Below are 24,665 nucleotides of genomic sequence, written 5' to 3'. Positions count from 1 at the left end.
AATATTTTTGTAAAAAATAAATTAAAAATTTGTACTTATTTATGTTTTATAAACATATAAAAAAGATTTTGTTTAAACGATTAAATTTTATATAGGGACCAAATTTATATATTCAATTTGAATAGCTCGTGATAAACAAAGAACAAAAGAATTTCTGATAATAAAAAACAATAATGCATTTGCCTGATAAAATCATATAAAAATTTAATGTCTGTGTTGAACAACAATTACAAAATACCGAAGGCAATTTTTATACAAAAGAGGCCTTAGATTTATAAATAATATATGCAATTTAAACAATTGTACACATAAATATCGAAATTCAATTATTGTAGTTATTGCGTGCAGGTGAAATTAATCAGCGCAAAGCATTTCCACTAAAAGGTCCAAGACCGAGTAACTAACTCTTTCATGGCCCTTAGGGTCTTTGACACGATGACCCAGTAATGGCCACATCGACACGATTGCCCATAAACCTACCCTAGTGAATAGCAACGTTGCCATATTGTATAAATATTGAGCAAACAATTTTCAATTGTGTATAGAACGAAAAGACTAATATGCATTTTTACTAGTGTAAACCTTTACAGTGCATTTTATCTTTAAACAAAATCACAATGAATTAAAATTTTGGTGGATGCACACACTAAAAATTCAAAGGTCTTTACATAAATTGAAATGTATTCTTTTGCTCTTGGTAAACCTTGTAAAATCTTGTAATTATTAATGTAATTTAGAAATATATATTATATTAATAATTATTTAATTTTTTACAAGATAAGTAAGGTTGTAAACAAAAATTTTAATTTAAATATAATTACCTGAGTTCAAGTAGCGGAAAAATATTTTACTTAGTTTTCCAGTGTACAAGTTTGAGTTCCATTTCATAACATTTCAGGCGGAAGAAGGGGATTTGATAGATACTCAAAAAATATCAAAACAAGTTAGAAGGGTCGTTAAGAGCGGATTTTGTAAAATAAATTTATTTGAGAGCACCAAATTTGCCTGTTACATATACCGTTAATAATTAATTAGTTAAATATCATTTTTGTTTCAGTTTTCCGAATGGACAGAAAATGACAATGAACTGCAGGAACAAGGTAAATAATATTTAATAAAATTATCACTTTGTCATTACATCAATAACTGCACTACTGAACTTTTATACTAATAAAGGTTAATGTAGATATAAACTTACAGTGTGGTCCATTAAAGATAAACACATCCAAGTAGTTTTTTTTATTTGTATTTTGAATTTAACAATCCATTAAAATCGAGTGATAAATAAAAATGTTAGCCATCTTCAATGGACCACAATATATGTAGATGTATGAGTTCAAAAATAATAGTACTAATTATCACAATCAGTATAATTAAAAACAATATTAATTGCCTCTCTATGTCAATTACAAACAAATAATTTTTATATCCTCGCTGACATAAATTAAGTTTTAGATACACTAATCTCATATGATTATAACCCAAATGCTTTTTCAATAAAGTTATTAAAAATGTTTTCTGCCTCATCAAATATTTTTTCGCCTTCAGTTTGTTTTCTTGTGGCAGGCAAAGCCAAAACTGTAACACAAAAGTTTTGAGTCTGATTATTAACAGTCTCTGTAGTTGTTGTGGTTGATGAAGGAGTCGTTACGTCTTTCATTGTTTCATTTGCCGAAGTGCTTGTTACATTGATTGACTTTTCAATATTGTTTACCTCTGTGGAATTTGTATCAGTTGAATTGTTTACAATAGAGTTGTTGGCATACGAAATTTTACCAATAACTTGGACCGACGATAAACAAGGTATATTTACTGTGGTAACATTCTGATTAGTGTCTTTACATTTCGTGTCATTTGAGCCTAGGCATGGGATCGTGCTTTTTATGCAATTTGTGTCTTTCTCATCTTTACAAGGGACTGTTGATAAGGCACTGGCGACACACATAATAGCCCCGTTATTAGTACATAGTGATGTCGTGTTAACTGGACAAATACTCCCACTATCACCTACACATGTAACTATGACGTTTGATTGTATAACCTTTTCCTTTTCAACTGTGTCGCTATTGTGGTAATAATGGTGGACTTCATAGTGGTCATATCTGGGGCTATAACCGTCATAAAACTGATTAGATGAATAAAACGTGGGAGTTGTTATTTTCGCTAAAGAATATCCCAAGAAAAAGCCCAAGGCTCCACTTCCGGTGTCATGTGAATGATATACATAAGGTGAAGACATCGGTCCACCATATCCGTTATTATTTATAATCGTAACTCCGTTGGGTTGTGGATGATATCCCTGTTGTGGGTGATATCCCTGTTGAGGATGATATCCCTGTTGAGGATAATTCTGTTGAGGATGTCCCTGTTGAGGATACTGGGAATAAGGTGGAGGATGTAATCCTCCATTTGATGGAGCATTATTTCCTGGCACTTGCCCTTGACCATGGACGGATTGATGAAATCCATATGGAGGTGGTGCTATTAACAAAAATAACACAATTAAACATGTTATACGATATAGGGAACTAATAGTGTGTTGACATAAAATATTATTATTATATTTTGTGAATACAAAACACTTAAAATTCAATTCAAATAACCAACCAAATTACGTACAATTTCCTTGAGATCCTTGAGATGGATTATAATCAGTTTGCTTGGGGGCTGAGGGAAGTGGATTTTGATACTCTGTAAAAGAATAAGAAAATATAAGTAAACTTGTGGAATACAGTTGACGGCGTTTATTATTTATTTCCTCTACCGTTTGTAATTTCCTTTTCCGCACATTTTCTACAAAATTTATACTCTAAAAGTTTATTTTAAAATTTCGTATGTTTCAATAAAATATTAAACTAAATGTTATAGATATTATTTAAATCATTTACAGAAACAGCATGTTAATTTTAGGCAATAAATGTGTATGTAAACACGATTACGTTTGTAAATTCAGCAGCAGCAGTATTTTAGCAGAGAAAGGTTATTAAGTAAATTCCGGAGTCAACTTACGTGATTTCGTGTTAATTTGGGTATTCACTGTTTCCCCATTTTCCTTAAATCCTGTATTTTCAGTTTGGTATTTAGGCTGGGATGTTGTTTTTGGTCTGGAATTGGAATTACCTGGAAATTATATAAATGGTGTTAAAAAGTTTATACAACAGTTTACATCAAAATCTGTATAATTAAAATAAAATTTAATTATATAAATTAGCGCCTTAATCTTTGTTGATATGATCTTTGAAGGATATTGATTATATAAAAATTAAATTTATTTATAATTTTAATATGCGTTAAATAATTTAATGAAATTTTGAAAGAATACCTGATAATTTAGAAAATCTTTAAAAAGTAGTTTATTTATTCATTTCTTTTTAAAAATAAAAAAAATATAATTATTCGTCCATAAAATATCGTGTTAATAATAAAAAAAAATAATCTGTGAAGAATTAAGTAAATTTTAGAATTGAGCATATATTTAATTACATAGGTTACAATTATAAAACAATAAGTATTAATGTATAAAATTAAAATTTTACAGATAATACATACTTTATTTAGTATTGTATTTCAATACGTAAAAATGAAATTACAATTTAATGATTATGGTCAGCATGAAAATTTATTTAATTACTCAAAAGCACCTTCATAACATTGAATTTTATTAAATATTGAATGCTTGTTATAGTCCAAAGGATTTTTTATATACTTTTTTATGTACATAACCTATTTATCTGATTACAAACACATTGATAAATATTTTCAAAAAAAAGAAAAGGTTTTAATCAAAACAAAATTTATATCACTCTTTGATCGCAGTCGCTTTTGTAAGGTTTTAAGGTTTTTTCCTTAAGTAAAGTTAAAAATTATTAACAAAGGAAAGTATAGTATTTATTACAATCATATTTCTTATTATAAATCATTTACGAAAATGTTTATCTGCAAAATTCTAAGTCATTAACATTATTTAATTAAAATTATTGTTACATAAAAATATTTATAATTAGGAACTTTATGGTAACTATCTACTAATGCAAAAATAGCATAAGTGTTTACAAACCTGGTTTTCGGCCACCAGCTCTCCTACACTCAACATTTGCAAGTAGCACAATCACTACATACACATATAAAAGATTATTCATTTCAAACATTTATTTAATATATAAATTGACACAAGAATATTATAAAATGCATAACACAATATTATAATACTAATCACTACGTTCTTTGGAAACTACTGTAAAACAGCTAGTATTGTTTAGTGACATTGAATTTATGTAGGTCTAAAGTTTACTGACACTTGATCGAGAAGAACAGACATACTCAACATTAGCAACCAAAACAGTTGTCAGGAAAGTAATTATTTTTTATTTATAATAATTCTTAAATGGACATTAAAAATAAATAAATTATAATAACTTAAGATTATACTAAACAAGGTGAGTTGTACATAATTAATTTATTTAGAATAATATTTTACATGTCTTGATAGTAACTTATAATAATATATTATATAAAAATATTTTTCAAGCAATTTATACAAAGAAAAAAATATTTTAAAGGCTGGTGGGTGGCAAGCTTTATGTATGTATGGTTCAGTAAGTACGTTTGCTTTCTGATTTAAACTGTTGGGGGAAACTAACAACAATAATTGAAATATGCGTCATAATGTTAATTTGAACAGTATTTGTGTTAAATATTATTTTTAAATCTATTTCGGATTTTTATAGAATTTTATTTATAATTTTTCTTTCGCTTAATATGCTCTTAATAAGTATCCACTTAATTTATTACAGATGTGAAAAACTTAAGTTAAATTTAAAAGTATTCTTACCATAGATGATAAGTAATTTTGACAGCTTGTAACTCATTTGCTAGAGGCTTTTAATATAATTTTATAAACTATAATACAAGATTATGGATATATTATAAAAGTAACAACCTTTATTTTCCTTAGAACAACGTAGCACTTAGAATCTATATAAAACTTTAATGTGCAATAATAAACACATTCGTTTTATTTAACTATATTCAGCATATCCGGTAACAGACTTAAAATTAAGAAACATAAAAGCGTAAACCATATATCATGAAATTGGAAAAAGATCATATTGGGATAATCGAATTTAATTAACGTAAGTGGCAAGAGAATAATAATCAATGAAATGTCGTTGCAATATATCAGACCCAATTAATTCTCATATCACCAGAAGGCAGTAAACCAATATTTTTAATTCTGACCTGTCTGATATACATTAAAAATCCTATATATTATTTATAGGAACTCGGTGATCTTAAAAATAAAATATATTCTTAATTCTTAATATTCTATTTATTTTTATCATTGTGGACAAAAATTTAAAATTTACATTTAATCACCAACATCTTAGAATTTAATCGTGTGTATAAATATAATTACATCACATAAATAATCACTCAAGTTCAGGCATAAACTTAACGTTCTTGACGGTTCACTCTCAAAGATTTTCATTCGTTGTGCTTTGTTTATATTAAAAGTAAAATTAAAGTTGATAATTTTATACATGACCTAATTTAAATCAGTTACTTATTTTACTATAATCTTCTAAACCAAATAGAATTGTCAATGAAATTGAAAATCAGCTGAAGTTACATTAAATAAATTTTTCCTGAACTTAATCAAATCTAGAAGATTTACTACGTTCAAGTTCGATGTTATTCGGGTCGATTTATTTTCGGTTGTGTATTATTTTACTATAAACAGCACATAGAGCTGAGATTCAATCGCGTTTTACTACCGTGTTCAACTTCATGTGCGAAATATTGTGAAAATGACGGACAAAAAATTTATGCTTATCAAATTTGATTGATACAAATATTTGTGTGAGTGACATATTGCATATAATAAATTAAATTGAAAGTGGATTGTTGGAGATCAGGTAAATAACAAGTAAAATATTTTTTATTAAAATGGTGATAAAATAATTTGAATAAAATAATATAATAATAATAGTGTCCCATTTTAAATAAAACCATTTTTATTCATAATACTATTTTAATGAATAACTACTCAAAAAAAAGCCATTAAAAAGCTATTATTGTATTCGATAAAAATTATTTTCCCTAAATACCAAAATAATTATTAATTAACAAAAAATATGTTCTCCTCTAAAATTAGTATCCTTCAAAATGAGTACACACCAGAAACGTAAAAAAGACATAATAATAAGTGTGAGATAGGTTAACTATTTTCTAAAAAATGTATTTCTTTCGATAAATTAAACCATCTTGCAATAAATTTGTGTGGGAATATTTCATTTAATTCATTTTAGGTTGATGGTTTAATAATCCTCTTGTGAGTATTGATTTTGTCCATCTGTGGTGGTTAATTTGTAACTTGATGCGTCCGACTTTCATGGAACACGGAGAGTTTTTTATTTATTCTCTGCCTCCAGTTGTGATTAAACCTCGAAAACTCGAATCCTTAAAATAGTGTTTTAGTTTTAGTATATTAGTTCTAATAATTTGCTTTACATTTTAAATATTCATCACTGAAAAGATTTTAAATAATATATTTAGTTGTTTTCTCGAACAAGCATGCAATGCATCTTTGAAAGTCTTCTTTTTAGATTCCAGAGAAGGGTTTTTTTGTACATAATTTAATAGTAAGTAGTTAAACAATGAACATTACGACTCGTCTAGACATTCTCAATAAATGAGACAATCAGGGAAATTACTTGTTTAATAGTTTCTTAGCACATTATATGAGCAAAATAGAATTGGAGCAATTAAACATTAATTCGTATTTACTATGTGGCTATTCATTATTCAATTTGTGCATTAAGCTAATTGTTAATTTTCCATAACAAAACTCATCAAATCACAGTTTAGTCTTCTTTTCCTGTTTAGCTTCCGGATGTAAACGATGTTTAAAAAATTAATTATTTTTATTGCAATAGAAAAATCGATCGGTCTTCTTCGAAAATTTAAGACAAATTAACATTACATTATCTATTTTCATAGATTTGTGTGTACTATACGTAAAATTTGTTCCAGATACCGCACCGGAAGATGAGGAAACGGCGAGTACGAAGATGGTACCCCACGGTTCCGTGGGAGGAACTGAAACCTGCATCGATATTCCTAAAGATCTCAATATGTTAGCGACAAATATGATGGAGAAGCCACCTATTGACAAAAAAGTAAAAGTAAGTAATAATTATATAATGTATACGTAATATAATGTGTCTGTTAAGTCAGTTAAGTCACAGGTCATCCTAACAACAAATTCCAAAAGAAAGTTGAGTCATGTAATTTGAGAAACCAAATACATTGGTATTAATTTACTGTTTTGAACGTCAATCTAATCCTCAAGGAATAGCTGTTTATTAGATAAATTACAATGTACACAAATGTTGAATATCTTGCCTACAATACGAGATAACATAAAACGGTTGTTCTGTATGGTCTATCTGTGTGATTAGCATGTAAATACCACGAGATTCTGCCTTTTGATTGATTGATCATCATTATACAATGGGAAGGAAATTTATTCGTTTGTATGAATAATGCAAAAACATCAATTTTTTCCAGCATATTTTTGAAATATGCATTTCATAATACTACGTTGTATATGCGTATACAGTAAAATAACTAATTAAAAAGAGTGAAAACGTGGAAAATGCTTCATCCAATTAATTGCAATAGGTCGTTTAGATCATTTTACCTACATAGAAACATAATACCTTGTCGTACATCACTGTCAATTTGTCTGAATCCCTAATGAGAGAGTGTTTTCTATTTGCTGGACAGAGACACAGTATTCATGGCATGATGGAGGAGGAAAACGTCATCAGACCCCACCAGGAAATCGCTCAATTGTCAATGGACGAGAAAAAATTCCTATTGGCAGTGGAAAGGGGTGATGTTGCGTCGACAAGACGGTGAGTTACGTTTACCTGACTTGGTTTTGTTCAATAATATTCTTAGGATTTATTCATCTCTTTTTGCAAATACAAAATACATATTAACAAATATGTATGTTATCAAACCTCCATTATTTTTTCTTTTATATACTTATGATGAATATAATTAAAGAAACAAAAGAACACTATATATTTTGTAAATTAAGATTTATCATTTAGAAAATAATATATCTATTTCTATCTAAGTCTTTATTTCTTATTTGCGTAAAGAACAGAACAATATCGATATTTACCTAACCAGATTGAACCATCGCTCTCGTTTCCCTAATGAGAGATAAACATATTTATCTTCCCTACATTGTGTTTTCTTTGTAACGTTCACGAAAGTTGCCTTTCACGTTTTGTGAGAAAAGAACTGAAATAAGATTTAATACTGTGGTATATTATTTTTGACATATTTTCCATGAATATTAATATAGTTTTTATTTATATTATATAAATCTTTACACCGTTTTTGAAACTATCCACGATCTTTGGAAACAGAACATCATTTTTGGTACCAAATAAATCAAATTAATAAGTACACCTTATAAAGAACTACCAGTCCAACATAAATTATTATTATAATTATAATAACATTAATAAGGTAATTGTTTTTTGTGATATGAATATCTGTGATATATGATACAACAGCATTGCCAAACAGTATTTCCCGTTTAAATTACAAATTTAACGCGTGCTGAATGGTCAAGTCATATGGGTGAGATAACTCTTCTTACTTGTTTGTTTTAATACATTGGGTTTCTGTGATTTTGCCAAGAATTTATGTGGGGTACGTCATTGAACACGTGATTACGTACTTGTATTACAAAGACTGTAGCATAATTCATAAGCCACAAACATTTATGTGTGAAATGATGGTTTCCACCCTTGTTACAGTATGTTGAAAAGAGCCGAAGAAACTGGATACATAAACATCAACTGTGTCGATCCATTAGGTCGCAGTGCACTATTAATGGCAATAGATAATGAAAATTTAGAAATGGTTGAGTTGCTTATAGGTCATAAAGTAGAAACTAAAGATGCCTTGTTACACGCTATATCAGAAGAATTTGTGGAAGCGGTGGAAGTGCTTTTAGAACACGAGGAGACAATCCATAAGCCTGGTGAGCCCCACGTAAGTACTCATAATATCCAAAACCGAATAAATTTATAAAATACTAGATTTATTTGTAGAAAAATTCCAAATTTATGCAATTAAATTTATATAAAAAAAAATCCAATCTGAATGTAATATAAATTAATAAAATATAAATTTTCTTTATTGTTTTAATTAAATTAAAAAAAATATTTTAACGCATTCACCAAAATTTTACTTTCACATTTAGTTTTTACATATTTTATATTCAACATTCTATTTAAATATGAAAAACCAAAAATATTAAAATAATGGTAAAATATATATCGACAACAAAAGCCATTACTCTCCCTCCTAACCTCCTAACATATCAATCACCCCAAATCCGCCAGGACTTAACAGTAAAGCATGGTATCCTCAGTGTCAGTGCACAGATTTATGTTTATTTCTCCGTATCCCCATTTTTCTTTAACGATTTACTTTACTTTAACGAGTGTTCATTATTATTTTCTCTCAAAACCTTACATAAAATAAATTGAATTGGTTGTCAATAAAATTGGATTAAAATTTAAAAACTATTTTCAGAGTTGGGAAGCTCTCCCACCAGATACAGCCACGTTTACACCGGACATTACCCCTTTAATTCTATCTGCACATAGGGACAACTATGAAATTATTAAAATCCTTCTAGATCGTGGTGCTACACTTCCCATGCCACATGATGTCAGGTAAAATAATTTGGTGTTACCACACCTAATAATTCTCTCTTCATTCATTACCATATAATTTATTTTTTATATTGTAATAATCTTCAATTTGTGGACTTAAATTGTCGTGTAGATAATTATTTTTATCTTACCATAATCAGTATAACCATAATAGTGGAATCCAAATGTTCTGAAACTCTATGGAATATAAGATTATAGACAGCGTTTTGGTTTTTATTAATATCTACAGCAGTTTTCCCTCTGCTGTGATGGTTTTCACACTTCTCATTTCTCTAGAGTCACATCATCTTCATTCGCGAAGTAACAGCTTACATATAACGTTTCCCAGCAGCATGATAAGTTAAACCATATGCTGCAAAATGTTTACTATTTGTCTTGTGCAGATATATGTCACGCGAAAAGTTCAAAGATATACATTTATATTTTTGTAGTAAGTTGTAAAAACAATCTTTTAAACAAGAACATGATGTAAGGAGAATTACCGTTAATTAATCTTATCAGATATCCAACGAAATATTGTAGAATACGTAATAACACGAAAATTATTCATTATTTACTGAAGTATTAATTTATTGAAGTAATCTGTTTTGTGTAATCCAGTGGAAAAAAATGTGGATTCGATCTAACTAAATTAACTTTGTTACAAGAAATCTGTGAAGAAACATAGCCCCTTATAATCAAGTAAATTTTGTCAGATAAAAGCAGCAGAAAATTTCATTAAAGTCAGACGACGAACGTAATTTAATCAATTAGACTATCAATCAAATTGAATTGTACAGTTTGATGTGGGAACTGCGTTGTCAAAGGATGTAGTAGAGTGATAATCGATAAGCGGTTTATATATGATGCGTAAAAATTAAATAACGCATTCTTTTTGGTCCCAAGTTATGGGCGTATCCATAAATATTTTTTTATCCATAAATGTATTAACATCAGATGCGGATGCGACGAATGTGTGACATCTCGTTTCGAAGATTCCTTAAGGCACTCCAGGAGCAGGATAAACGCATATCGGGCCTTGGCGTCTCCTTCATTGATCGCCTTATCCTCGAAGGATCCAATTTTAACAGCGTTTGAACTATCTTGGGAACTTCGTAGGTAAATCTTTTTTTTTTTAAGTTTTATACTATCCACTGAATAATAAGTTGATGCAATTTATGCAAAACATAATGTCTTGTAAAAAATTGTTATAGATTAAGTTTCATGGAACATGAATTCAAAAGTGAATATCAAGAACTTAGAAAACAGTGTCAGGACTTCGCAACGGCACTATTGGACCACACTAGAAGTTCGTATGAATTAGAAGTGCTATTAAACCATGACCCAACGGGACCAGCGTTCGAACACGGAGATAGAATGCATCTTAATAGATTAAAATTAGCTATTAAATTAAGGCAAAAGAAGGTAAGATACAACTTATTATAATTACAAATTCATGGGCATTATACAAGAAAAACAATTTTCATTTATTAATTTATAAAATAAATTCTTGGCGATCAAAATAATATATTTTGTAATAATATTTACTCTTTTCGGAGAAGAAACGATTGTAAACATTCATCCCCGCCCAACAGGAGTCATTGCACTTCTTGATCGATAGCTTCTTGCCGACTATAATCTCCATTAGTTTGCGAGAATGGCTTACTTTCTTCAATAAAATTAACACAATTAATACTAAATTTATTATAAATATGAGCAAAAGTTACTTACTAATGGGATAAATCATAGATCATATGAAGATATGAGTCCATATTTAGAAAATATTTAACAAAGAATAGGATAAAGCTTCCAAATTTTCTTCAACTCCAATCGAAGGGTTAATTGAATTGAAATATTTTGTTTTAAATTTTTATTTTCGTGTGTTATTATTTGAATATATTATTTTACAGTTTGTGGCACATTCTAATGTTCAGCAGCTTCTGGCATCAATATGGTATGAAGGTTTACCCGGATTCCGCAGAAAAAACATGTTCCTACAAGGCATCGAAATCGTGCGCATTGGCATGCTTTTCCCTCTGTTTTCTATCGCTTACATAATTGCACCCCACTCGGTTGTAGGGCAAACAATGAGAAAGCCTTTTATCAAGTTTATATGCCATTCAGCATCTTACTTCACTTTTTTATGTAAGTTGTTATTCAACAAAATATTTTTCCATGACGTAACAAAATTACTTTTACGTGAAAATTATTTAATTCAAATCACATCTCATTTCTTTTTTTAGTTATGTTAATTCTTGCATCTCAAAGACAATATCTACAATCTCTTTTCTACATATCTGAAGACATTGATCAATACACTAAAAGAGGGGCAAAACCGTTTCTTGTGGAATGGATAATTTTGGCTTATGTAAGCGGTAAGTTGTTAAAGTTGATTTGATTGTCTTTTAGTTTTATAATGCTATTTACTCAAATAAAAATTAAACTTCGGCATACTAATTAATCAGAGGGAAACTGTGGGGTGAAAGCTACGCATAAATTTCTCTTTAACTTCACCGAGCCGAAGCATTCAGGAACTTTTAACTGTGGACAACCACTACTTCTTAACAAGATCAATATTTACTACGAATATTTTAACTCAATGTTTATACAAATTTAAACGCCACAAATTAATTTAGGTTATATATGGAGTGAAATAAAGCAATTATGGGATGTTGGACTGGAGGAGTATGTTCGAGACATGTGGAATGTAATCGATTTTATAACAAATTCGTTGTATGTGGCCACCGTTGCGCTGCGTGTGGTTTCAATTTATCAGGTATGTTACTAATTATTAATTACATTTAATTTCCTAATAAATTCAATTACTAGATTATTTAATTATTTAAAACATTTCATAAGGGACTAAAAATATTTTCCAAATTATCATTCCTGGTTTTTTATCTTTAACAGGTATATCAACAACCAACTTTGGCAACAAAACATAGAGAAGAATGGGATGCGTGGGACCCAATGTTGATCTCCGAAGGTTTATTTTCTGCAGCTAATATATTCAGGTAAGAATATTATTAATTAATTATTAATAGTAAAACTATTTTCCATCATTTTTTGAATATTTTGTTAATTAATATACAGTAGTTAAAGTTGTAATTAGATATAACAATTACTTTTCAGTTAAAAAATTTAGTACCATTAATGATAAATTAGAATTTTGTTCTTCTTATAAATGGGGATAGAAGATTTGAATAATTTGAATTTTCATTGTCGAGAATACTAAAAACTTCTTATGTAAGCAACTTATGAGTACATTGAAGTTTGAAATCAAATGTTGAAATATCTTCCTCGAAAATAGAATTACATTTTTAAAGATTTAAAATCCTTATGAAATAAAAAAAAAATTGAATAAAAGTTTTCATTCAACTCAAATTCATTTAACTTTCTAATATTCTAATCCAAATATCACAGCTTAACTAAATTTTATTGTAGATTTAGTTGTTAATTCCAAATAAGCTTTAGGATGACATATTTTCACCACACCGCTTTATTAAAAGTAATTAAAAGTGATTAAATTTGACAGAAAACAATTTTGTATTAGGATTTATGTTGTTTTTAACAAGATATGCTGCTCATTAATTAGAAATAAATAGCAGGTTTCGTAACTTTCAAAATATTGTTTCAATTATTTTTAAATTAAATTTTATACTTGTTTCAGTGTCTAATATCACTGAAATATGTAACAAAATCAAAAAATTAGAAGATTATATGTAATAATTTTAAAAATAAACAATAATAATAATTTTAGACAATTGAGATACTTGCAAAATAATGAAGTGTTTTACGTAAATTATCACATTCTACAACCAAATGTGATATACGACTTACAGATTCCAGGCCCAACGAAAATGGGATGAACTGGTGAATACATTGCGTGTGACAGCTTAATTTATTACTTTTCATTTGAGTTATTTCGCACAGTTTGTACGCACATAAATTTAGAAATGGTTTTAATATACATATTTTCAAAAACAATTTTAATATTGGCGTTATAAAGTTATTAACACATAATTCTATACTAAAATTTGACAGACATGAAACACTGAAAATCCGGGTTTATTACAATGATGGACACGAATGCAACAAAACATTGCTGAAACTGATTGAAGATAAAATAAAATCATACATATCGTGCAGACAGTAAATTTTTTAATAAATAAAACAGAGATTACTTGTTACAAATGGAATTTTCGAAATGAACATGATGATATTAAAATAGATAAATATTGTGTGGTTTTACAAAAAATTTGTTTAGACTTGTTCAACGTAGCCCAGTTTTATTAAGTTATACAATTTTAGATTCAAGTTGTTTAGTGTGTTCAGTTAATGCGAATTTTCAGTGAAGCAAAGTTTATTTAGAAATGTTTGGCAGTTCCTTGACATGAAACTATAAACACGAAACATAAACTATGTGAGAGAAAATAAATATACAAATATATTTTATCTAGCGACAACTCTTCTTAATTCTTATAATAGATTCTGTGATTTATATATGTTGTATATTTTTACTATTGCAAAAAATATAGTTCGTAAATATGTACTTAATTTAATTTTCAGTTCGTTGAAACTAGTATACATTTTTTCCGTAAATCCACATTTGGGGCCCTTACAAGTTTCCCTCTCCAGAATGGTTATGGATATAATGAAATTCTTTTTTTTGTACGTGCTCGTCTTATTTGCATTTTCATGTGGTAAGTACCGCAAATCTATGTTAAAATTTCATAAGTAATAAACTTGGATTTTTATAACAGGCCTAAATCAACTCTTATGGTATTACGCTGAAGCTGAAAGACTTCATTGTCCATCTGAAAACATCGAAACGTCACGAAACACTACTGGCAATAATCAGACTGACACAAACGCATGCACGATATGGAGGCGATTCTCAAAGTAAGTTTTTAAGTGTATTTTAATTATACAACATAATTTTATAAAAAACTAAAAGTACATTCATAACACAAATGACAAAATTTGAGCATAATTTATTCCACCCGCTTCAACTCTAATCTAGTTAAAAACTTAAAAAAGAGTGGTTGGTATCATAGAATAAAATATTGCTCAAACTGACGTGTTTCATGTAAAATATTTTCAAGATACAAAATAATGTTAATATGAAATTATAATATTTATTTCAGCCTATTTGAAACCAGCCAAACTTTATTCTGGGCTGTATTCGGCTTAATTGATTTAGAAAGTTTCGAACTTCACGAAATCAAAATATTTACACGTTTCTGGGGTATGCTTATGTTCGGTACATACTCCGTCATCAATATTGTCGTTCTGCTGAATCTGCTAATTGCTATGATGAACCACTCCTATCAACTTATATCGGTAAGTACATATCTGTTTCTCATAATACTTACCAACCTTCGTGTCCGACTATGTCACTTCAATATTTCTTAATACCAAGTGGTGATAAAATGTTGTTTCATTATTTCGATGTCGCACTAAATTATATGTCCTAATTATAACTTCTACTATACTGCTTTATATCTACGTTAAAATTAAAGAGTTAATTAAATAAAACCATATTCAAAATTATATTTCAGGAACGAGCTGATACTGAATGGAAATTTGCCCGAAGTAAGCTCTGGATCAGCTATTTTGAAGAAGGTGGTACCGTTCCTCCTCCTTTCAATGTTATTCCAACCCCCAAAACGTTGTGGTATATAATACAATGGTTTAGAAGAAAACTATGTGGCCAGTCTAGAGCAGCTAAGAAAGAACATATGAGGACAATTAGGGTAAATATTTGCACTTTATTGTTTATTATACATAATTAGTTTATTCCCTATTTACTTGAAAAAACTAATGAGATATGTCTTTTCAGAAGAAAGTGAAACAAGCTAGTGAACGAGACTTCAGATATCAAGTAAGTATATTTCAAGGATTTTCTAATATTTTTTTCTTATTAAATAACCAAACTTCCACTTCTAAGGCTTAGAATCTTCAACACCCTGAATTTATATTTAAATATTTAAGGTAACTTAAGGAAGCTCTGTTTTAACACAGTGAACTAATTTGATTTGACTCTTTTAAGCTTTTGTTTAAATGTACAAATTATTTTAAAAGCTTTGCACATTTTATTTAAAAAAATTAATTTAATTTAGTTTATGTGAAAAATATGAAATTTTTACATCAATTAATGGTGGAATGGAAACTGCATTTATTCTTTATATTATATTAATAAGAAACTTATTACAAATCACACTCCGGTTATGACGACGTTCAAAGAATTTTGTACTTGTTTGTTGTTGTTAGTATTAGCTTTATTGAAGTAAAAATTTCGAATCAATGATGATAAAAATAATTATACTATTTTTGACCCATTAACGTATTATTCTAATTTGCATTTATAGAGCATCATGAGAAATTTAGTCAGACGTTACGTAACTGTCGAACAACGAAAGGCGGAAAATCAAGGAGTAACGGAAGATGATGTCAATGAAATTAAGCAAGATATTTCCGCATTTAGATTCGAGCTTATTGAGATCCTTAAAAAATCTGGAATGAACACGCTAACTGCTCATAGTGGCTTAGGTAAGTTTAATAAAATAATACATTCATTTATTATGATTTTATATGTTCCTTTAGGAACGGGTGGAAAGAAAAACAGACAAAAAGAGCGACGATTAATGAAGGGATTTAATATAGGACCACAACCGTCAACATCTTCTGGGTCACTTCCACCCGTAGCTGAATTTATAGCATCTTTACAACAACATGAGGGGCAACATCACGACTTTTTCGGTTCCACATTGTCAGGAATCTTTAACTCAACTCCAAGAAAATTGCACCAGCATAGCAGCACAGTATCTTCATCTCAAGGCAGTATAAATGAATCACATTCGAATCAACATCATCATAAAGGATTATCAAAGTATAATAACATATTAATAATTGAGTGATATTAGTTAATTGAATAAATTGATAAAAAGTAAAACATCTTACATAATTTACAAATAAATCTGATTGAATTTTATATTATTAATTAAACAACTCTCGTTTCCAGATTTCACATTAAACGAAGCCATTCCCACAAACGTCGTTGGGGAACATTAATTGAAGCCGCAAAAACTGGGAAGGTGTCCAGGTTAATTGGAAGATCCCGTTCTGAAGATTCCGTGTGTAATAATTGCAGAGAACATGGAAACAATCATTCCCAAAGCCACAGTCCAGCTTCGGATGAAAATGGATCTGTTAGTCGGTCAGATTCAAATCCTAGCTTGGACATAAATGAAAGCCACGAAGCAGAACCCGAACTCCACGGCTTGGCTCAAGGTTTAGCTTTACTCAAAAGAAAAAGGAAAAAATTCTCAGCTTCCAGAAACGCTAGCCCCATAGTTCCTTCCAATGAAAACAGTTCGACTAAAAAATCTACGAGTAAAAAGGTAAAATAAGTAATAGAAAACCAACAGTTTTATTGACAGATGTTATCTCAGATGCCACAAGTATTAAAACGAGCTTCAAGTGTTCCTACCAGAGTGCCGGAAATCGTACAAGTATTATCACATTCTAATGACCACACTGTTCGCAAGCATCATGAATCCATGGCCAGAACCATCACACCTTCGACAACTGAGGAAAGCGTTGTTGCGGTCGAAATTAACAATGTTCCTTCTGGATCGTCATCTAAAGAACCACTTTTGTACAATTCTTCATCAAGTAATCAAGCAGGATCTCAAACTCCAGACGACGAAAAAAATGAAGTGTTGTATGAAGAATCTCCAAGTTCTTATAACCTTCCAAAATTACCAGGTATTATACCTCTAAGCGGACACAATGGACCATCTGGATGGCTATAATTTGATTTACTTAAATATTTAAATTAACACTTCTGAAATAAACAGAATACAATCCATTTTGTTCCGAGGATTCTCATAATGGCAACTCTATCTAATTTTAACATTTTATCCGTTCATTTTAGTGCCTTAAGATTCATGAAATGACAGATTTTAAAATATAAAATAATTTACTCGAAACCTCTATCAACGAAATATTATATCGATTTTTACTCGTGAATGTTTTAATGAAACTACAATAATTTTTTACTGTAATTAGATCTTCCTTTTTTATACCTGTATTTTATATGCGTTCCACTTCCACGATTATAAAGGTTTCCAAAACAGAAGCAAAATTTCGATATTTATTATCAATAATTATAATTACTGATATGTAATGTAGGACCCGAAAATCAGACTTTCTTAAGTTTCGTACCTTTTTCATTGTATATATAATGAGTAGAGAATATTTGAAATGAATCAAACTACATTCAAATTTTATAGACGTCATCAATATAAAAATTATTGTTTTTAGAGCAAGTTCAGTTAATTTTTAACTTAAATAAATTGTATTATTTAATTATATATGTATGTAGATATGAAATGAAAAGAATTAATATATGAATATGACACAGCAAATTATGAATGTTTGTATAATACATATGTATGTATATTTATATACATATGTATACAAATTACAATTAAAATTTACATTTATACTTTAAATACACATCAGTTAATTTAAAAACTGTAAATTCAACAAATTAGGTTAGATTTTTTATATCAACGTACGTTAGTACTTCCATTAATTTATTTAAAGTATAAAGCGCAAATATTCTAAAGTATTTATTAGGTAATTGTAATACCTTCATTCGAATTATGCCTAGTTTATTTTATAATGTTTGTTATTAATTTTAAAACGGTAAAATAAAAAATATATATTTAGTTATAAAACGTACAAGTACTTAAAATAGATAAAGCTGCATTAAAGTAGATCTGTATGAATATTCATCTTTTATAAATTAATGATAATTATTGTAATATAAATATAAAACTAACTGAGAACATAGTTTCATATAAATGTATAGATGCAATGCAGTACTATAAAAACAACACATATAAGTTGTAAGTTAAATACATATAATAAAACCATAAATATTTTGTGATAAATTTATATCAAATGTATACATTTGCAGTAAAATGGACCACAGTTTACCTAGTAATGCATACGCACAACGTTATTTTCAATTTTGTACATAAAGTTATAGATAAATAAATAAGGAATAAAAAATCCCTAACAGATTTTTTCATAATTTATGTGTCACAAGTAAGTTGTTGAGTGTAAATCACTAAAACTAATGCAAGATTTCGCAACTGAATAATGCTTATTGGACTTGTTCAAGCCTATTTAATTATGTAAATTTATTTTCGTCATGCGAATTTCATATTATATGTGAGTGTGATACTAGTACGTTCTTTACACAGATAAGAAGACGCAGTTTCTAAACATGATCATAATTTGCTGTGTTAGTCTACTTTAATTTTAGAAAATAAAAAAATCTATTTTACAATTTGTTCTAGTTTACAGTATCTAATAAAATTATAATATTTGTCACTCATGAAGTTTCAACATCTACAAAATATTAAAATAGTTGTCGTGATATATTAGAGCTACACTAAAAAACAAAATAAATAAAATAAATCATAACGTAGGTACTTTAACCTTAGGGATTCTGAATTTTCCCCAAAAACTAACATCACGAAACTTTTATTTTTCTTTTTATACCAATTTAAATTTTCTCTAGTTTCTTCTAGAATTTATGGGTACTCAGTTTAAATAGTTCTATGTATGAATTTTGTATCAGTAATATATCATATACTCGTTACATTAAAGAATAGGTATTTTAAGGGTACTTGAACACTTTTCTATTAAAAAAAAACTTCAAATAATCAATGTGATTTAAAATTATAAAATTTAAACAAATTTAATTACACAATTCAGTACAAACTAATACATAGTAAGAATTCTAAAATGATCAAAATAGATTTAAGATCAATCCTCAGGATTTTGTGAAAACATAAATCAGGAAGTATTCAAATACCTATAGTTTCTGAAACAATAAGTCTTTCAAAATAACACCAAAAGTGTTTGAGTTAGTAGAAGAAATTAGAAGTATGTCTGCAACTGCAACTATATCAAATATTTATTGTATAATATACTATAGTCTTAAAAAAATTAATGTATTTCAGATATTTATTTAAAATAGAGATAGATCTTAATTATTGTTAACACCAAAATGTCTATCTCTATTTTATCTCAAGCAATATGAATTTGTAATAGGTGCCTACATTTGTAAACTAATCTATATAAAGCCTGTATAAGTAAAAATAAGAATGGTGACGATCAAACAATTTTATATGGTACTATGTGTCGCTATTTGATTATATTGATGCTTTAATGGTATGTTACTACTATATATTAGTCATCATATTATTATGTTCTCAATTTATAAGTATATACATATTTTAATTCAATTGTACAGGCATGCAATATAAAAAAGGAATTATGGTATTTTCCATATACTTTTGTCTCACAACTTTGTTGTAAACCATCATCCACTTTTTATTGTCGTGTTCTTGGTTCAAACCTATAATAATGTAATTTATATGAAATTAGTATTTAACAGACTTATGTTTAAGAAATAAATACGTTTTTATTTTGTGTGCCTGTGATATTAATATAAAGTTATAGAGAAAATAAACATATACATACTGTTGAACTTATAGTAACCGACAAAGATATAAGGACAAAGTTTTTATTATCTTTGTCGATTAGTGTGATATTTATTTAGAGTATTTACCGCTTATTGTTTAATATTAAATTTATTAAATACAATTTTTTTTTATTTAGTAACAAACCTAATTGTAATGAAGGTAAGAATAAGAAAAATAAATGGTAGTAACTACAAAAAACAAACAAATTATTATTAATATATTACAGTAATCTTATTTTAATAAATCGGAGATTAATACTACTAGATCAGTAGTGAAATTACCTCAAGACTCAATAATTCTTGATGGTTCCATGTTCACAAGATTTATTATTCATTTCCATCATGTTTTTTTTTGTATTATTGTTATATAAAATATTACGAAGAAATTGTTAATATTTCATTATTAATACTTTTTATTATTTCTGCTTTATAGTATTATTAGTAGTGCTTCAAAAAATATATTTTATTTTGTTCTTTGTTTTTATTTTTTTGTCACTTGAGAGTTTTAACAAATAACTAAAAGATTGTTTTAATACGTGTCAACTATGTGACATTTGGCAAGAACATTTCCACACGTCAAAGAAATTAATTTAACAAGTAAAAAATCATTAAGTTAAAATGGAGAAGAAAGATATCACTAATGTTCAAGTACTATATAGAGAATGGGGAAACTATATCACTATCATTCTTGAACAATATTCTAGAGGTATGTAAAAATAAAAATAACTGCGATACATATACAAGTCGCTCTTATAGCATTAACCTATTACAACAAATCTTATGAAAAGAATCCTCTTGATACTCGCGCATTGCTTGGAAGAGCATGGGCCCTGTCAAAGGTGGTTAGTTATGAAGAAGCTCTATTAGATGTAAATAAAGCAATTGAACTTGCACCCGATAATTTAATTGCTAGGGCTCACAAGGCGTTAATAACATATTTGACATGTGAGTTTGAGGAAGCACTGGTACAAAATACTCGTTTAATTCCTCTTAGAAAGAAGCCCGAAAACTTTGTTATGGGTGTTATGCATGTAAGTAATTTTAATAATATTTTTATTCTACAACTACAGTTTTTATTATTTCTATTTTAAAATGAGACACCATTTTTCACATTTAGTGTACCGAGGCCATACAAAATTGTCTTGGTGAACGATGTGGTAGACCATTAAGAGATCATTTTAAAATAATTAGAAGATTGGCCTGGAAAGAGCATTTTGAGTCTCTAAAGCCCTATACTGCAAAAGCTAAATTAGCAAAACCTAAAAGAAATAACAGAAAAAAGCAATTTAAGGATTTGGCAGCGGAAAATAAATTACGCAATAGAAAGAGCAAAACAACACCCGTAGATGGTGAAGAAAAATGCTCAGGTAATTTTTATTTTTTGAAAAATAGATAATTAGATAAAATTTATTGATTTGATTAAGTAAATCAATCACACTAATATTTTCGTAGAAATTCTAGACAGTTTACACAGCACAAATTCTGAAGATAATTATATTCCACCATTTACCAATCCATTTCCATATAAACCTCTGCAAAATTATACAAAAAATATAAAAAATTATATGGCCGAAAAATATTTAGACTGCATGTATTTAGATAAAATTTATTTGCAAAAAATCAGAATGGAAAAAGGAATCAAATCACCTAATTATAAAGGCACTCTTAAAATCAAAAGTCTTGCAAAAATTGGATACAAAACTGTATGTTATAAACAGGTAAATAATCATGCTATTTTCAAAAATTCTGTATAAAATATCAATTTTATTGTAAAAACTAAAAAATATCTCTATAAATTTATTTATAATTAGGAATTGTTACGTACCCGCCGACCATTTTATTATTTGAAATATCATGAAGTACAATCTACGGGCGAATTAAAATCTCGACAAGAAAAGCAATTTGAACTATTGCAAGATAAAGCAACAAAATATGCAGATAAAAGAATGAGAACGATCAATAATGCCTTGGCAAGTAAAGACTGGAAATTGGTTCTAAATAATACGGAAAATCTTATGATATTTTGTGAAAAAACTCCCAAGAAATTATTGAGGAATAGGGACATGTATATGAGCGCTGTTTATACCTCCGTTTGTAACGCTCATTATGATATGAAACGGTTGAACCCCAATAAATCTGATCAAAGTCAAAAGAAGAGAATAATGGTTACTTTTGGAATGACCTTAACGAGGACACTTTCAAAAGATTCTGTAATTCAACAATTCAGAGATAATATAGTAGATTTTAAGTAAGTATATAAAGTTGAAAATATACTTTAAACCTCTTTCCTCAATTACATACGTATTCAAATATTTACAAATATATATAATACACCCCATTTTAGTAAACAAATTGATGTGTATTTGGAGCGTATGAAAAAAGCTCAAGGACATGAAGAATTAGTTTGGATATATCACGAATTATCACGATTATATTCAGAAACGAAACAATATGAAATATCTAGAATGTACGCCAAAAAGTGCCTTACAGAAGCTCAAATATGCGAGAATAACAAATGGGCAATAAATGCTCTCACATTAATTATCAGGGCACACGTTCAACAGTCTCATAAAAATGATGCTAAAAATGAAATATTAAGAGCTATTGACATCAGTACTCAAATGGTAGATCCCGTTGTAACCGCTTTTATGACCAAAGTAAGTACTAATATAGAATATCTATCATATTATTCATTCTTAATGTAGGCATTAGAAGTCATCCATGAGATGAACTTTGAAGAAGTGCAAGCTACGAAAGAATTGGAAAAACGAGAAAAGAAAATCGTTGGTCTTATGCCCGATTCTGCTATGCAAAGTGAAGCTGCTCATCTCTTTAGGATGCTGGCTACTATGCCAGCAAATAGAAGAATGTCTGTAATGCCTGGAATTAAAATAGAAGACAGTGAACAAAGTAAGGTAAGGTGACAGAGATCGACAAATGAAAGCATTGAGAAAATTACCATGGTGCTAAAGTGGCCCATTTACTAATTATAAGAAGAAAAGTTTCTGACGAATTTCTAGACACGTTTATGGTTTTACCATTAGTCTTGTCTATTTGTTTATTTTTTAGTTGTGTTTAGGTGGTATGTTTTTACTTTTAAACGACAATGGATTTGTGACATTTTTAACAAATGCAGCTGATAGAAGCTTTCGTTAAATATCACGAATTGATTTACCACCACCTATTTTTAAATTCTTTCCTTTTATCACACATTTTAATATATTTTTCATTGTTAATTTTAAGATATTGCATAAAATTTATATATGTTTATTCAACTAACCTTTTTTTATTTTTAGAAACGTCAGACATTGTCATTGAAAACTTTATTATTTTCCATTTCCAACAAGTAATTTACAAGTTACTATAAATAATAAAGTGAATATTCCTTTGGCAAGGTAAGTAGACAAATTTAAAAGTATAATTACAACTTGAAAGAATTTTGTCAATATCTCAATATTATTATTAAAAATATACATTTCGTAATATCTTACTTTTATGACATTTCCCAGTGTACATGTTCAATATTATGCAAATAATATTGGATAAACTTACACCACAAGATGTTTGATTTTTTCTAAAAAAAGTTATTAATGTTTATAATGTTTTTATTGCAAATATAACTGTCATTCATCCTTTTGTTAATGCAATAAATTTCATTATATTTTTATGTATTTTATATTCATAATTAGAAAAAGTATTCTATCCATTTTTTACAACTTGAGAGATTGGTTGCCTAATCACTTAAGTTTGAGGTTAACGTTAATGTTACATGTTTTGCTATTTACCATTTTATTTATATATTTTATATATGTTTGATATAGTCATAAATTTGTGTTTTATTGAACTGTTAATTATTTAATATCATTCGGTAGAATATAAACAACATACGAAGTTATCAATACTCTGCTACATATTCGTATAATAAAGCATTTATATGAAATACATATTTTTGAACAGCATTAGTGTAATATTTATTAGTAATATATAATTATAACAAATTATTACATACGAAGTAAACAAAATTATATAAATCAAACACACTGCAAGTGAAACACGCCTACATTGATTGGACACGTCGAACTTCCATGGCGGCAGCTGTTGATTGTTCTATGTCGGATTTTCCAGGGTAAATAATGCAACAAATCAAACTTTTAATTTGTCCGCCACAGCCCGTACATACAATCTTATTTTTAAAAGTTCTAGAAATCTAAAGTGAAAGTTCAGTGGAATTTATTTAGTAAGACTATATAGACCTTAAATAGTCAGCAATTTATACAGATGTTATTTTTCAATTCATTGTTAATAAGCAGTTCGTGTTAACATTGTGCAGCAAATACGAAAAAAAGGGAGAC

At 28.3% G+C, this 24,665-nt stretch overlaps 3 protein-coding genes and 1 long non-coding RNA gene across 4 annotated transcripts; 2 read left to right on the top strand and 2 right to left on the bottom strand.

Moving 5' to 3' along the window:
- Positions 1-1,088: 1,088 nt before the first annotated feature.
- LOC126266292 (uncharacterized) lies at positions 1,089-4,180 on the bottom strand. The gene is made up of 4 exons (XM_049970016.1): positions 4,058-4,180; positions 3,010-3,120; positions 2,620-2,691; positions 1,089-2,481 (listed from the first exon to the last, which is right to left on the bottom strand). The coding sequence occupies exons 1-4, from the start codon at positions 4,146-4,148 to the stop codon at positions 1,475-1,477; spliced, it is 1,281 nt and encodes a 426-aa protein (XP_049825973.1). The 5' UTR covers positions 4,149-4,180; the 3' UTR covers positions 1,089-1,474.
- A 2,866-nt stretch (positions 4,181-7,046) lies between these two features.
- LOC109597265 (transient receptor potential-gamma protein) lies at positions 7,047-18,095 on the top strand. Its single transcript, XM_020012908.2, has 19 exons — positions 7,047-7,184; positions 7,789-7,919; positions 8,841-9,078; positions 9,625-9,767; positions 10,704-10,865; positions 10,961-11,171; positions 11,657-11,891; positions 11,990-12,121; positions 12,383-12,522; positions 12,657-12,760; positions 14,316-14,449; positions 14,510-14,648; positions 14,894-15,089; positions 15,308-15,502; positions 15,589-15,630; positions 16,118-16,298; positions 16,353-16,638; positions 16,771-17,149; positions 17,201-18,095. Exons 1-19 carry the CDS (start codon positions 7,071-7,073, stop codon positions 17,561-17,563), a joined length of 3,525 nt encoding a protein of 1,174 aa, XP_019868467.2. The 5' UTR covers positions 7,047-7,070; the 3' UTR covers positions 17,564-18,095.
- An 806-nt stretch (positions 18,096-18,901) lies between these two features.
- LOC126266213 (uncharacterized) lies at positions 18,902-20,681 on the bottom strand. Its single transcript, XR_007548676.1, has 2 exons — positions 20,596-20,681; positions 18,902-20,187 (listed from the first exon to the last, which is right to left on the bottom strand). It is a non-coding gene; the product is annotated as an uncharacterized LOC126266213 (long non-coding RNA).
- A 197-nt stretch (positions 20,682-20,878) lies between these two features.
- LOC109607033 (outer dynein arm-docking complex subunit 4-like) lies at positions 20,879-23,803 on the top strand. Its single transcript, XM_020023559.2, has 8 exons — positions 20,879-21,019; positions 21,070-21,344; positions 21,431-21,680; positions 21,766-22,031; positions 22,125-22,561; positions 22,658-22,970; positions 23,019-23,228; positions 23,610-23,803. Exons 1-8 carry the CDS (start codon positions 20,932-20,934, stop codon positions 23,661-23,663), a joined length of 1,893 nt encoding a protein of 630 aa, XP_019879118.2. The 5' UTR covers positions 20,879-20,931; the 3' UTR covers positions 23,664-23,803.
- The last annotated feature ends 862 nt before the right edge of the window (positions 23,804-24,665 follow it).

Source organism: Aethina tumida, chromosome 7 (assembly GCF_024364675.1).
Source record: "Aethina tumida isolate Nest 87 chromosome 7, icAetTumi1.1, whole genome shotgun sequence".
NCBI classification, from domain to species: Eukaryota; Metazoa; Arthropoda; class Insecta; order Coleoptera; family Nitidulidae; genus Aethina; species Aethina tumida.
The sequence above is the reverse complement of the archived record's forward strand: the minus strand, read 5'-3'. Positions and strand labels throughout refer to the sequence as shown.

Excerpts from the sequence above, each read along its gene's own strand:
- LOC126266292 (XM_049970016.1), bottom strand. The coding sequence starts at position 4,148 with ATGTTTGAAATGAATAATCTTTTATATGTGTATGTAGTGATTGTGCTA. Across the intron at positions 2,692-3,009 it reads CCAAATTAACACGAAATCAC|AGTATCAAAATCCACTTCCC; the intron begins GTAAGTTGACTC and ends ATTCTTTTACAG. Across the intron at positions 2,482-2,619 it reads TCAAGGATCTCAAGGAAATT|CACCACCTCCATATGGATTT; the intron begins GTACGTAATTTG and ends TTTTGTTAATAG.
- LOC109597265 (XM_020012908.2), top strand. The coding sequence starts at position 7,071 with ATGGTACCCCACGGTTCCGTGGGAGGAACTGAAACCTGCATCGATATT. Across the intron at positions 12,523-12,656 it reads GTGTGGTTTCAATTTATCAG|GTATATCAACAACCAACTTT; the intron begins GTATGTTACTAA and ends TATCTTTAACAG. Across the intron at positions 15,631-16,117 it reads AACGAGACTTCAGATATCAA|AGCATCATGAGAAATTTAGT; the intron begins GTAAGTATATTT and ends TTGCATTTATAG.
- LOC109607033 (XM_020023559.2), top strand. The coding sequence starts at position 20,932 with ATGGAGAAGAAAGATATCACTAATGTTCAAGTACTATATAGAGAATGG. Across the intron at positions 22,562-22,657 it reads GATAATATAGTAGATTTTAA|TAAACAAATTGATGTGTATT; the intron begins GTAAGTATATAA and ends ACCCCATTTTAG. Across the intron at positions 22,971-23,018 it reads TAACCGCTTTTATGACCAAA|GCATTAGAAGTCATCCATGA; the intron begins GTAAGTACTAAT and ends TTCTTAATGTAG.